Source organism: Rhagoletis pomonella, unplaced genomic scaffold, assembly GCF_013731165.1.
Source record: "Rhagoletis pomonella isolate Grant_MI unplaced genomic scaffold, Rhpom_1.0 Rhpom_scaffold_01272, whole genome shotgun sequence".
In the NCBI taxonomy this organism is placed as follows: Eukaryota; Metazoa; Arthropoda; class Insecta; order Diptera; family Tephritidae; genus Rhagoletis; species Rhagoletis pomonella.
The window spans coordinates 34202-47008 of NW_023459826.1; the positions used below are offsets into that span (position 1 = coordinate 34202).

At 37.2% G+C, this 12807-nt stretch overlaps 1 protein-coding gene across 1 annotated transcript; it reads left to right on the forward strand.

The window, feature by feature from the left end:
- Positions 1-4990: 4990 nt before the first annotated feature.
- On the forward strand, positions 4991-6228 carry LOC118752162 (integrator complex subunit 1-like). Its single transcript, XM_036487018.1, has one exon. It carries the CDS (start codon positions 5184-5186, stop codon positions 6177-6179), a length of 996 nt encoding a protein of 331 aa, XP_036342911.1. The 5' UTR covers positions 4991-5183; the 3' UTR covers positions 6180-6228.
- The last annotated feature ends 6579 nt before the right edge of the window (positions 6229-12807 follow it).

The following is a 12807-nucleotide window of genomic DNA, read 5'->3' on the forward strand; positions in this document are numbered from 1 at the left end:
GCGTGAAGTGTCCCCCACATCCAGCCCGGAAGAGCTCCTTCTGGAGCGAAGCGGCGTATATGGCGCTTGCGCCTGCACAGTCTTTCCCCGATTTGGGGAACACGAAGTTTTTAATAACTTTTTTGTTGTTGTTTTTGTTTTTGTTGGGTTTTTGTTTAGGTTGTGATTCATCTTGTTCGTACGACCACCTGCTCGACAAGGCAAGCGCAGTGGTCTGCGTAGTATGTGGGGAAATCATACGGTACACGGCGACAGCGCCCCTAGCCGCAGTAAGGCCACCGTTACTCCCTAAGGCGGCCCGGTGTCAGGAAGGCGCCGTTAAAATACAGCCGGTCTGGTAAGCCCCCTGGCTGCAAACCATCCAATGGGCACGGTGTCGCGTAACACCCTGGATTAGGGGGAGGAGTTGGGTTGTTGGGATAGGAAAATAAGGAGGGATAAGGGCAGGAGTAATCGTCGGTGCGGTAATCTCCACATAGGATACTGTGTAAGCTCGTGTCTTACACAGGTTCCCATGCGGAGCCTCCCTCTTGTTCGTGCTGATATAGAAAGCCCCTAAACGGCCCCCATGTCACCACTTAAGCCTCATCCCCACGTCAAGGAGACCAACATCGTTGAGGTTGATGTAGTTTACTTCTATTTGACACATAGATCATGAATCCACAGTCTTGCCCCTAAATTTCATTTGGCAATATTCCGCCATCTTTGATTTAATTTTCTTTTGTTTTTTTTTGCGATTTTCAAGCTTATTTTGCATTTTTCGTAAAAAATGTTTAAATACAAATATGTAGAGAATTCAATTACCCACTTGGTTATATAGAAGGTTTTTTAAAAATAGCATATTTTATTGTAAAAAATTAGAAAAAACTGCGAAAAAATTTTACATTGTCACGGTTTTCGCCATTTTTGGTCAATTTCTGTTGAAAATACATAGCATATTGAAATTTCAAAGTTGTAGAGAATTTCATTCTCCACAACTTTTGTCCCTAAATTTTTTTTGTACGACGCTTAGATCACGGCAGGGATGCGCCGTAAAACTCATTTCCACACCACCGCTGAAGTAGAGTTTTTTTGGCGCGTTTTTTAACGTGGTTTCCCCAGTAGGACTAATCCACGGGCAACGTTTTTTTTTTTTTTTTTAATGAAAGCAGGTGAAGGCGTGGAAATGTTTTACGGCGCATCCCGTACATCGCGATGTGTATTGCGTTCCCGGTAATTAAATTCTCTACATATTTGTATTAACCATTTTTTTCGAAAAATGCAAAATAAGCTTGAAAATCGCAAAAAACCCAAAATAAAATTAAATCCAAGATGGCGGAATGTTGCCAAATGAAATTTAGGGGCAAGACTGTGGATTCATGATCTACGTGTCAAATAGAATTAAACTGCATCAAAACATCGCTGTTACAAATTTTGCTCAATTTTCCTACCAAATTTATCTTATTTTACTGGGCTAATTATTGGCGAGCATGATACAAAAATAGAAGATAGTTTCATTTATTGACATTCGTTGTTGTTGCCGACCACTTGACTTTTAACAAGTTTATGACATATGACTAAAATATTGCTACCAGATTCGCTAGCAGCAACATTTTTGTTTCTTGAAAAAGTAAAAAAAAATTAGAAGTTAGTGAAGTTGGATAAAAATATTAAAAGAAAAGTCTTGCGCGTTTCCAAACTGCTAGAATTCAGTACACCTGTGCAAAAGGTCAAAAATAAAGTTTTGTGCTTTTCCCAGGATAGAGTACGTAATATGATCTAATGCAGTTTGAAGACAAACTGCCGACGCCAAATATTTTTAAACCTCTAAACGATGTACCGTTATCCGTGGAAGAGAGAGGAGGTCGAGTTAAAATGATGCCCTGCAACTTGTAACAGTATCAATTTTTGGATTATCGGAATTTGTTGATAAAGATATGACGCTGCTAAGAAATATATATACATAAATATAAGCACGAAACTGTGTATTTGTGACAAGAATTATCCACATAAGATGAAAATGTCTGCAGTATCGTTTTATAAAATTTTTGTCTATAGAAAAATACATAAGTAAGGCAGTTCGGGCATGGTTATTTGTACAACGATTTGGGTTATCGTGTCCAAACGCGTTACCCGAATAAAATAATTTTTACATTTGCGTCTAGTCAAAGGATTAAGCTTTAATTTAAAACAAAAAATTCGGTTCAAAATATATATATATTTTTTTTTGTAAATTTGGAGGTTGATTTTGCGCAAAAATTATGTGTATGGCATAACCGGAGTTGGACTAATGGGGTTATTTTTATGCAGCGCGCCGGAAGGCCACCAACGCGGAAAGGAGTTTTGCGCAAAGATACTGCTGTCGACTTAGCACGTGTTTAATTTTTCGTTTTTCTAATTTTACCCCATTTTGAAATGTGCTCCGAGCGCCTGTAGAAGGGGCAGGGAGGCGATGGGACTTTACTTAAAGTTTATGCTGTGTTCTCTCTAATGAGTTTTAGGTGACACACCCCTTCCCCCTCTGCTCCACACCAAAAAATCATTGTACAAATTGCTTCATTGCTATCAATGTGGCAAGGACCTAATAATTTTTTACAATTTATGCAACATCAAAAACTTATTTTTTGTAAAAAATTTTGAAATGAAACTACCTTCTTTTTGTATCATGACTGGCGAACATTTTTTTCAGTTTTGAATTGAATAATGGCACGCCGAAAAGCCCTTTGCAAAGAAATTCGTGAATTGGTTATTGGTAAATACAAATTTAAGAAAAGTTATCGCGAAATTGCAAGAGAAGTTAATGTTCCAACTCCTACGGTGGAAAGTATAATTAGAAACTATAATAAAACTGGACAGATTTCGCCAAACGAGCACCTGGGAGGTCGAAAATCAATGATTTCCAACCGCGATATTCCGCAATCAAGCGACATTATTAACCAAAATAGGCGGAGCTCTGTACGAAACTTGGCTGCTACATGGTCACAGAAGATTGGTAAACTTGTAGGTCGTGAGTTGACCCGGTTGCAGCTGCATAAGTTGAAATATAGTTTTTAACCGACTTTTAAAAAAGGAGGATGTTATCAGTTCGTCAGAATACTTTTTTTTTTTTAATGTATGTTACCGCATAACTTTGGACCACGTCAACCGATTTCGATAATTTTGCATCGAAAAGGTAGTGTCTCAGAGGTGGTCCCGTACTAATCTGGTTAAGATCCGATCAGCGGATCATGAGATATATATATATATATATTTTCTTTTTATATGAGAGTTGAAGTCGGTTTTTTTTTGGTAAAAATTACTTGTTATAAGGTATGGTTTCAGGTGTGATGCACTGTAGAATCTAACAAAATTTATTTTGCAATTAACAGACAGAAAGGAAACCGTTACAAACAGTCCGTCAAAAGCAAAAAATAGTAGCTTGGAGTAAAGCTAGACGATTGTGGGTCCAAAGACACTGGGACTCCGTCATATTTAGCGACGAATCTAAGTTCGATGTTTGCGTAGGCGACTCAAGGACTCGTGTGATACGAAAGAGAAATTAAGCATATTATACAGAGAGAAAGTTCCCAGCGCGTGTCATGGTATGGGGTTGTACATATGTCCTTGAAAGTAGTAGGAAAGCTTCATTTTATCGATGGGACTATAAAATTCATGGATTACTTCAATATTTTGGAGACAAATTTGCTCCCAAGTATACCCAATCTGTCTACAGCGGACGAATATATTTTTCAACAAGATGGTGTAAAAATATACCTGTTTTAGACTGGCCTGCTTCCAGTCCGGACCCTAATCCTATCCAGTCTCTATGGGCGCTAATGAAGAGAAGACTTCGAAATGAGGCCCAGAGGACTTGATGGCTTAAAGGCAAAAATTAGTGAAATCTGGGATTCTATAACTCCAAATGAATGTTTACCACTAACTAAAACCATGCTTCTTAGACTGAATGCCGCAATAAAAGCAAAGGGGGGACGTTACACAGTATTAAAGTTGAGTTACGTTCACTCTATGAAGTAATAGTGGTCGTTTTAATTTTCTTAATATTAACAGTTCCTTTTGAAATAAATGAGCATTTCCTTTATGTATAAAAAAATTATTTTTCTTTTTTTTAATATAAAAGTTAGTCTATTAAGCTGTTCAGTAATTAGAATTGGCTTATAAAAAAATGCACAACCTACCTGGGAAAAAACGTTTAAAATTGAAGCGCAAAAAAATGTGTAAGTGTATGAAGTAACAGTGGTTAGGGCAAGTATATCACATACAGTATATATTTTCTAAAGTGGAATTTTGATATTTTCGAAAGTACGTTTAACACTTGCTAAAGTACATCTGATTTTTTCTACAGTACATTTGATGTTTTCAAAGGTACATTTGTTGCTTTCTGAAGTATATTTGAAAAACTAAAGAACATTTGACGCCTTCTGAAATCTAGTTATACTTTCTAAAATACACTTGATAATTCTAAAGGCTCTGGCACATACAGCTTTCGTGCTGCTTTGGCGTTGGTTTTGCTTTGACAGCTAAGATAAATACATACGTTTATATGAAGCAGTTCTCATAGGCAACGCTGACGCCACAGAAACACGAACGCTGGTTAACTCTTGCCGTTTTGGGCGCGTTGACACTCCCTTAATGTAATTATTCACTTTTTACTAATAAACATACAAAATCGTGTAAAGAAAAAACGAGTAAGGACCGCGACGACCAAATGCTTCCATTTTAAAAATGTTTGAATGTTTTTCAATCGTAAAATTCAAAATCAAAAACTAAAAACATTTGCTGTAAGAGCATTCATTGTAGCAAACACTTGCGCTACTTGCGTTGATGTCAAAATGAAACAACGCCAATGCGACGCGAAAGCTGTATGTGACAGAGCCTTAAAGCATTTATGACACCTTCTAAAAAACATTTGACTATGCTAAAGTCCATATGAAACTTTCTAAAATCGTATTCACGCTTTCTAAAACCGAATTGATGGTTTCTGAAATCAAATTGATATATTCGAAAGTACTGTTGGAAAATGTGTCTTAATTTTTAGTACAGGAACGTATGGAAACTAAACTTTAAACCGTTTTTCTCGAGTTTTAGATTTTTTGTATTAGGACACTCTTCCAGCAAAAGAGCGATATTTAATTACGTATACACTTAGGACTGGAAGTTAACATTTGATTCCATGCTTTTAATGTATTTTATTCGTTTCAGCTACAATGTTTCAAACATCTCCGGAACAATCATCGCAACATCTTGCCGAGATTTATAAAGAATTTCTATTGCAACGCGAAGACTGTTTACGTACTTTAAGGGTATTTTTACGTGAATTGGTTCGTGTGCTTCGTTATGATATGAACATTGTAAGATTCTGTAAAGCGTTTATGAATGAACGAATTGATTTGATAGAACAAGTTGAACGCTCCGAATTCAGAGATAGAATATTTCATTCAATGGTGGATATAATATGCCTTTGCATGCTATTATCTGTTTCACCACAGATACGTGAAGCATGCATTGTATTACGTTCCAACAAGGAAATGAAACATAATCCGCTTTTACTGAATTTTTATTCACAAATGTCTCAAATCCAATTGGAAGCCATTTCTTGGATGTATGAAACAGTTCCAAATCTTTTCAAAATTCAAACTTTGGAATATAGCCAAGCTCTACACAAAATATTACTCTTGGACAGTCCTGAGCAGTATTCAAGATGCGATCAGTGGCCTTCTGAACCAGAGCGGGCAGCGCTTTTAAGAATTGCCTCCGAAACACCAGTGCTGGAAGATACGCTTTTACGAATTATACTTATCGGTATAACTAAAGATATACCTTTAACTATTCCTGAAACGATAGATGTGATAATGATGGTTATTAAAAGAGCATCAACAATGAGAATTCCGAATTTTCCCGCAGTGCAAGCCAACAAATATGATGTTATAGACTTTTTATTCAATATGGTAGAATATCACTATCCGGAAAATATAAGTTTACCATTAGGTTATGCTCCTCCAAAGCTTGCTATCACAGTTTTATATTGGAAGGCATGGATCATAATGCTTATGATTTCCGCCCATAACCCATCGACCTTCGGAGCGTTTTGTTGGAAGCATTATCCCACGATGAAACTTTTGATTGAAATGTGTATTACTAATCAATTTGCCGAGCAGCATGCAGGAAAAGAAGAATTACAGGTACAAGATTTTAGAATATAAAACTTGATTATTTCTTTTGTGATTAAATCAGAGTCAGCCAGCATTGAGTTTGACTCTGAATTCTTCCTGTCTTTATACAAAGCTGCAGAAACAGTTTCCAATTGAATATAAAATCGCTAACTGTGCTTTTTGCAAAAAGTGGATATGCATTTTTTAACTGTTTTTACATAACTTACTAGATATTTAAAGCAGGGACGTGAACCGGTTTTGAACCGAACCAGTTTTGAACCGGAAAACCGCTTTTTTCTATTAATTAACTGAACCATTAGCCGAACCGAAATTTTTGCACAAATGATTGATCCGAACCGAAAACCGAACCACTTTCTATAAAGGTTTAAAGGTTCGTTTCAATCAGTTTTCAATAGATAAATGCACCCGATTTTTTTCTTTTTGTTAAACATGGTAATACCTACCATGTTTGTTTACCATGTGACAATATCAATTGTTAAGGCAACCCATCTCATTTGACAGACCCTTAACCTTGCGCGTTGTTGCACTTGACGCTTATAAACTTGCGCGTTATTTTTTTTGTTTTTCGAACCGTTGAACCCCGGTTCAAAGACCAAATAACCGCTTTTACGAACCAATCCAAAAGTGCAAAAACGGTTCGAATCGCTGAATCGAACCGACCAAATTTTTCATCCGGTTCACGTCCCTGATTTAAAGTACATACATATTAAGGATCCCGGGATTTTTAATTTCTTACTAAGCATATACTAAAGGGCTTTGTTAACAACTAACTGCAAATTAGTTGAATTTACATACACCTGTGGTCAGCTGATTAAGTTAAGTGACAATTTGAACAGTTTTGGCTATTTTTATTTTGTTTATTCATCACATAAATCCCCATTTTAAACTTCATAAAAAATTATAAAATTTCAATGAACTATATAAAAAAAAAAGAAAACGTTTCCCAACCGACATTTAGATTTGAACTTGAGCCGGAATTCAATAAACTTAAAAATAGGTACATCCCATTTATAAACTAAGGTACTTTCTTCACTTTCACTGTAAAATTTCGTAGAAGCGCCACACAAGGCCAAGGGCCTCGCCAGTGCCATAATTGCCATGCGTGTGTGTAATCTGCGGCGATTTTCACCTCGAAAGAATACGTTAAGCCGAAAGTGGGTCCTAAGTTCGAAAAATTAAGTAAATGTGGAGGGAAGAACCGAATATGCCGAATTATAAAGGTTGCCCCGTTTTTGTCTAAAAAAAAAAGACAAACCAATAAAAAAAACGAGTTCCAACTGCATTACTTGAAACCCCTGAAATAGTGAAACCAGTTCTAACGAGTAATCATCAAAATAACTTTCCGACTTATGCGGATGCTCTCAAAAACTTTTAGTCCGAGAGACAAGCGACAAGGAATTTCATGCATTTTATGAAATCTGAATTTTCGTTATTATGTCACATTTTTGGTGTAGAGAAATAGCCTGCCGTCAGTCAGTCAGTCCAATTCGTTAGCGTTGCTCGTAGGGCGGCTTTGCAACTACTTTATAAAATATGAAAAAAATAATTGAGAGTAGTATATTGACTAAAGTAATCTGACATTAAAATCACTTAATCATTACTTAATCCTTAATCACTTAAATCCTGAGAAATATCCTGCCGTCAGTCGCAGTTAATTTGGATATAGAAACTATCTTGCAACTACTTTATAAAATCTGAAAAAATAATTGAGAGTAGTATATTGACTCAAGTAATCTGACATTAAAATCACTTAATCATCACTTAATCATTAATCACTTAAATCCTGCAACCGAGCCCGTCAGTCACGAGTTGAAGTTGTACAAAATCTCTGCAACGTGAAAGCATTTTATAAAATCTGAAATTCAGGCCACAGGTGCTGAAGTACTTACAAAAATATTAGTCAGTCAGAATTTCCCTGTAACAGATGCCGTCAGTCGCCGACAAAATGTAATGCCTTGCACTAATAAATTTAATAATATCGAATATTTTTCAGTATATAAAAATAAAACTATTCGTACAGTTCTTTCGTTTGCTTCTGTAGATGTGCATGCATATGTTTGTTTGTATGTATGTATATCACCAGTTTTTTTTACAAGTATGTACATTAGTGGAAATTTCGTCACTTTCCTCATCCCGTTTACTTGTTGTATAAGAATGTGGCAATGTGAAGCGTCCAGTCTATGAAAGATTGAGGAGAGACGCAGGTGGCCCAGATGACATCTGTTTTGTTATTAATTTAAAGTTCATAGAGTATTTTCATATTAGTCCACTGTCACTGGACGGGGCTCTCTCTCCACAAAGTAAAAATACGATTTGTACAACACCGACATCCGGTATTACTTGTGCCATAGCTCTCGGAAGGCTTAAATCGTGTTAATAGGCATGCATAGGATCTAGTCAACCACCTAGTTGGCTATTTCGAGACACTTTTAAACTTGCACTTTCTGCCATCTTCAGACCACGAGCCACACGTAGCGGATATTATCACCAACGTACGCGAAAATTGTGTTCTAAATGTAATATCGGTTTGCACGTAAAATGCTCGTACAATATCCACAGTAAATAAGCATATAATTTACTATGTATGTACATATACATTAGACTGTCCCAAGAATATATGGAAAAAACTTGTTTGCAAATTTTGATATACATACCAACCCTCTATATTTGTGCTTTTGAGCCTAAATAGCATATATATGAAGTTTTATGGCCGTAGGCTAACGATAACCCGTGCCGACTTTTAGTTGAAGTTTTAGTTAATAACTTGAACTAAGGCTGCCAATGCGTCCATGAAAACTTTGGAAATGCAATAAATTCGAAATGTTTCCCATATTTGAACGCATCTCTAGTAAATTTGCATCTTTAATTTTGAATAGGACGACAGGATTTCTCTCAAGGACATCGAAAAAATTAATTAATCGAAAAGTATAGCGGCTTTTTAACGGTGTATTACAAGGCCGCAAAACGATATGTTTTCTATTCGAATAATTTGTGTATGTCCTGAAGGATTGCAATTGTAGAACATTTTTTAATAGGTGTGACAGGGCGTATGATGAACATTAAATTATTAAATTCAACTTGTATTACACATTTTTTTCGTCATTTAGAAATATACCTTTCATTATACTAAATAATCAAAATAAATCGTTTTAGTCTTTGACATGTCCTCTAACAATTTAACTAAACATAATTTTCATATCGTACTGATTTACAACAGTTGAACAGCCTGAAGGGACATATAAAATAAGAAAGCATATGATTTGGTTTATTTAATATTTTGTAAGGCATTTTTTTAAGAAAAAGGAATGTAGTAGAAAAGTTGAATTTAAGAATTTTGCATTCATCATACGCCCTGTCACACCAATTAAAAAATGTTCAGATGTGCACGTTTTCAGGAGATACACTAATTTTTCTACCAGAAAAGATACATATGTACGGCAGGATTTCTCCCAAGGACATCGAAAAAATTAATTAATGGGAAAAGCATAGTGGATTTGAAGGAGTGTATTACAAGGCTGCAAAACTATATGTTTTTAGTCGAATAATTTGTGCATGTCCTGAAAATTTGCAATTTTAGACCATTTTTTAATTAAATTTTTATATTTAACTTTTTTAACAAATTCTTTTCCTCCTTTAAAAAAATGCATTTCATAATATTAAATAAACTAAATAAAGTGTTTTAGTGTTTGACATGTCCTCTCGGGTTGGTTAAAGAATAAATGTGGCAATATTAATTAGATAATTTGAAAAATATCCTTTGAAATTTTTATCCTTTAGTATCCTTATATATTTTAATAAGATTTAAATTAAACCAAGATTCTTCAAAACTCATTCAAAATTAAAAATCTTGAAGGATAATATTTTTAAAGGACATTTTTGACATGTTCCAGAAGGATAATTGAAAACAAAAGTTATATTTAATCTTGTTTCGAATTCTTCTTTCATTTGATACCCATATCTCCATATTTTGTGTAAACTTTTGGAAATATATTATAATTTATGGTCCTTTGAAAAAAATCCTGACTACCAGGTAAAAAACCAAAAACGCAGATTTACTAAATATTATGTCCTAATACTGTAGGGAGTATAGTAATACCGTCTTATAAAGAAGTAAAATGAGTAAATTAACGAAACACGCGAACTGCAACAAGCTTATTCTGATAACTTTGACTGCAAGTCGGCACGGGTTGCCGTGGTTAGAATTGTATAAAATTTGATTCGGATACTTTTTAAGATAATACCAATAAAATGAGGGGTATGCGTACAAAAAACAAAGTTGGTTTTTTGGGACAGTCTAATATACATATATTAAAATATTTTTATTGGAAAACGCAGCAATATGAATGGCCAAGTCGGGGATGTTCTATCTTTTCGTCGTATTACCGACTTTCGGTTTCGACCGAAGGTGGGTTGAACAAAGGTTTCTGTGCAAAATGGTTGGCAGGAAATAGACGGACAGTATGAGTTCGACTGGTTTGAAGGGCAACAACTTTCAACATTCGTGAAAGGCGTTGTAACTGAGGAAAATTATGATGCAGGTAATGCATTTAGCGTAACTGAAATAATTATGCATATATTTTTTCAAAAGTAAAAATATTCATTTTTTTATATTTATTGAGCGCGCCGTATTACAGAAGCGCATGTCTATATCGGCGATTGATGGCATCTGTTACTGGGAAATTCTGACTGACTGACGGCAGGCTATTTCTTTACACCACAAATGTGACATAATATCAAAAATTCAGCGACTACTTAGTCTAGCAACTACTCTCAACAATTTAATCAAAATTACGCATTAGTATATCGACACCTGCGTGAAAGATCGATCTATCTTAGCAGCCAGTTCGAAAACGTCCTATCTCAGAAAACTTTTCAAAAGCGCCCCATTTAAGAATTTTATTGAAAAGCGCCCTATCTCAGAAAACTTTTCAAGAACACCCTATTTCAGAATTCGGTTCGAAAACGCCCTACCTCAGTTGCCGATTAAGAAACACCTGTTCTCAACATATTTTTAATATATTTTCAGTTTAGATTTGATCCAAATTCTGAGATGGCGTTTTCAATGAAATTCTAAATAGGGCGTTCTTGAAAAGTTTTCTTCAATAGGGCATTTTCAAAAGGGTCAGACTAAAGCGAAATGGGTGTTAGTATCTTCTATTGGCAGTTGAAGCTCCATGTCTGACACAGGTGGTCGAAGTAGGTGGTGTTCTGGCGACATCAGAAGACATCCGATCGCTGTCCGTAGTGCAGTGTTCCGTGCCGTCTGCAGCTTCATTCACTGCGTCCTACTGGTTCCCGGCGACCACACTGCTGCTGCGTAATTTAGAACCGGCTGGACAATTCCTTATATTTTGCCAGCAACGGTTCTTTTTCTTTGCGTTTGAGGACCATGTTGCGGCTCTATACTTTGTTGACAATTGCGGTTGTGTGCGCAGAAAAGCAGAGCAGGCTGCTGAATGTTACTCCGAGGATTTTTGGGTTATTCACCGTCGGAATTGGTCTGTCATCAACATGAATACCCAGCGGTAGTCTGACCTCCTTCGTCCAGGTGGTAAATAAGCTCGCAGAGGATTTTCTAGGGGAGAGGGTTAGACTCCTAGCAGTGAAGAAGCGAGAAAGCTCGGAGAGTTACCCGTTTATTTTCGAGCACAAGTTACCAATTCGATTCCCAGACGTCATTATCGAACAATCGGCAGCGTAAGAGACAATCGAGACTCCCTCTGGTGGTTGAGGGAGCTTGGAAATATAATAGTTAAACTGTAATTGGAAAAGGACACCACCCTGTGAAACCCCTTTTTTTTCTAGGTTTGCTCGATTTGTCTCTAAACATTACTGACGAGTGTCGACCACTCAGATAATTCGCCGACCACCGTTTGATTCTCTGTGGGAGTGAGGAGGCCTCTGCGTCTTTTAGCAGCGAGGAGTAGCTGACGGTGTCAAACGCCTCTGACAGGTCCAACCACGACTGAATAGTCTTACAGGGGCGGTTGCACTTTACGGAAACCATGCTGATGCTCCTCTGGGGTCAGGTGGTTCTCAAAATACGGGAGTAGCGAGGCCCCTAGTGTGTGGGACGAGTGTTATCGGACGATAAGACTCTCCTTTGTTCATTCCCACGACAGCCGGTTCTACGTACCGGAATGACTCGGGTTTACCCGACCAAGGGCTGTTGTTTCGGCGATCTAACCCCGTTTAGGTCGTTAGATGTTCGTCCATAGGGCTACTTTTGCTACGCACTCTTCTCATCAGGGCTGGCATCGAGTCAAACCCAGGGCCAGAAACCTACACCTGCTGTGTATGCCAGACACAACTATACCACAACTCCACCTCAGTCAAGTGCAATGCTGGCGACAGGTGGAGTCACCTCAGTGTCTGCTCAGGACTACGGACCCATCGGTAACGGACCACATCATATGTGGCCCCCTGCTGCTCAAACAGAGCTGCTTTCACGGCAGGCCCCAGTCCACCTGAGCAGCTCAACACAAACACCACAGCTCCACAACAACAACACAATGGACCACACCCCAACCACGACATACCACACAACAGACAGGGGTCTGAGATATCGACAGGCTCTGAACGGCATTCACAGGGAGTAAGTCTCGAGTTATGTAGACTCCAGACCTGCGAATGCCGTTCTAGGCGCGCAACCACCGTA

Excerpts from the sequence above, each read along its gene's own strand:
- LOC118752162 (XM_036487018.1), top strand. The coding sequence starts at position 5,184 with ATGTTTCAAACATCTCCGGAACAATCATCGCAACATCTTGCCGAGATT.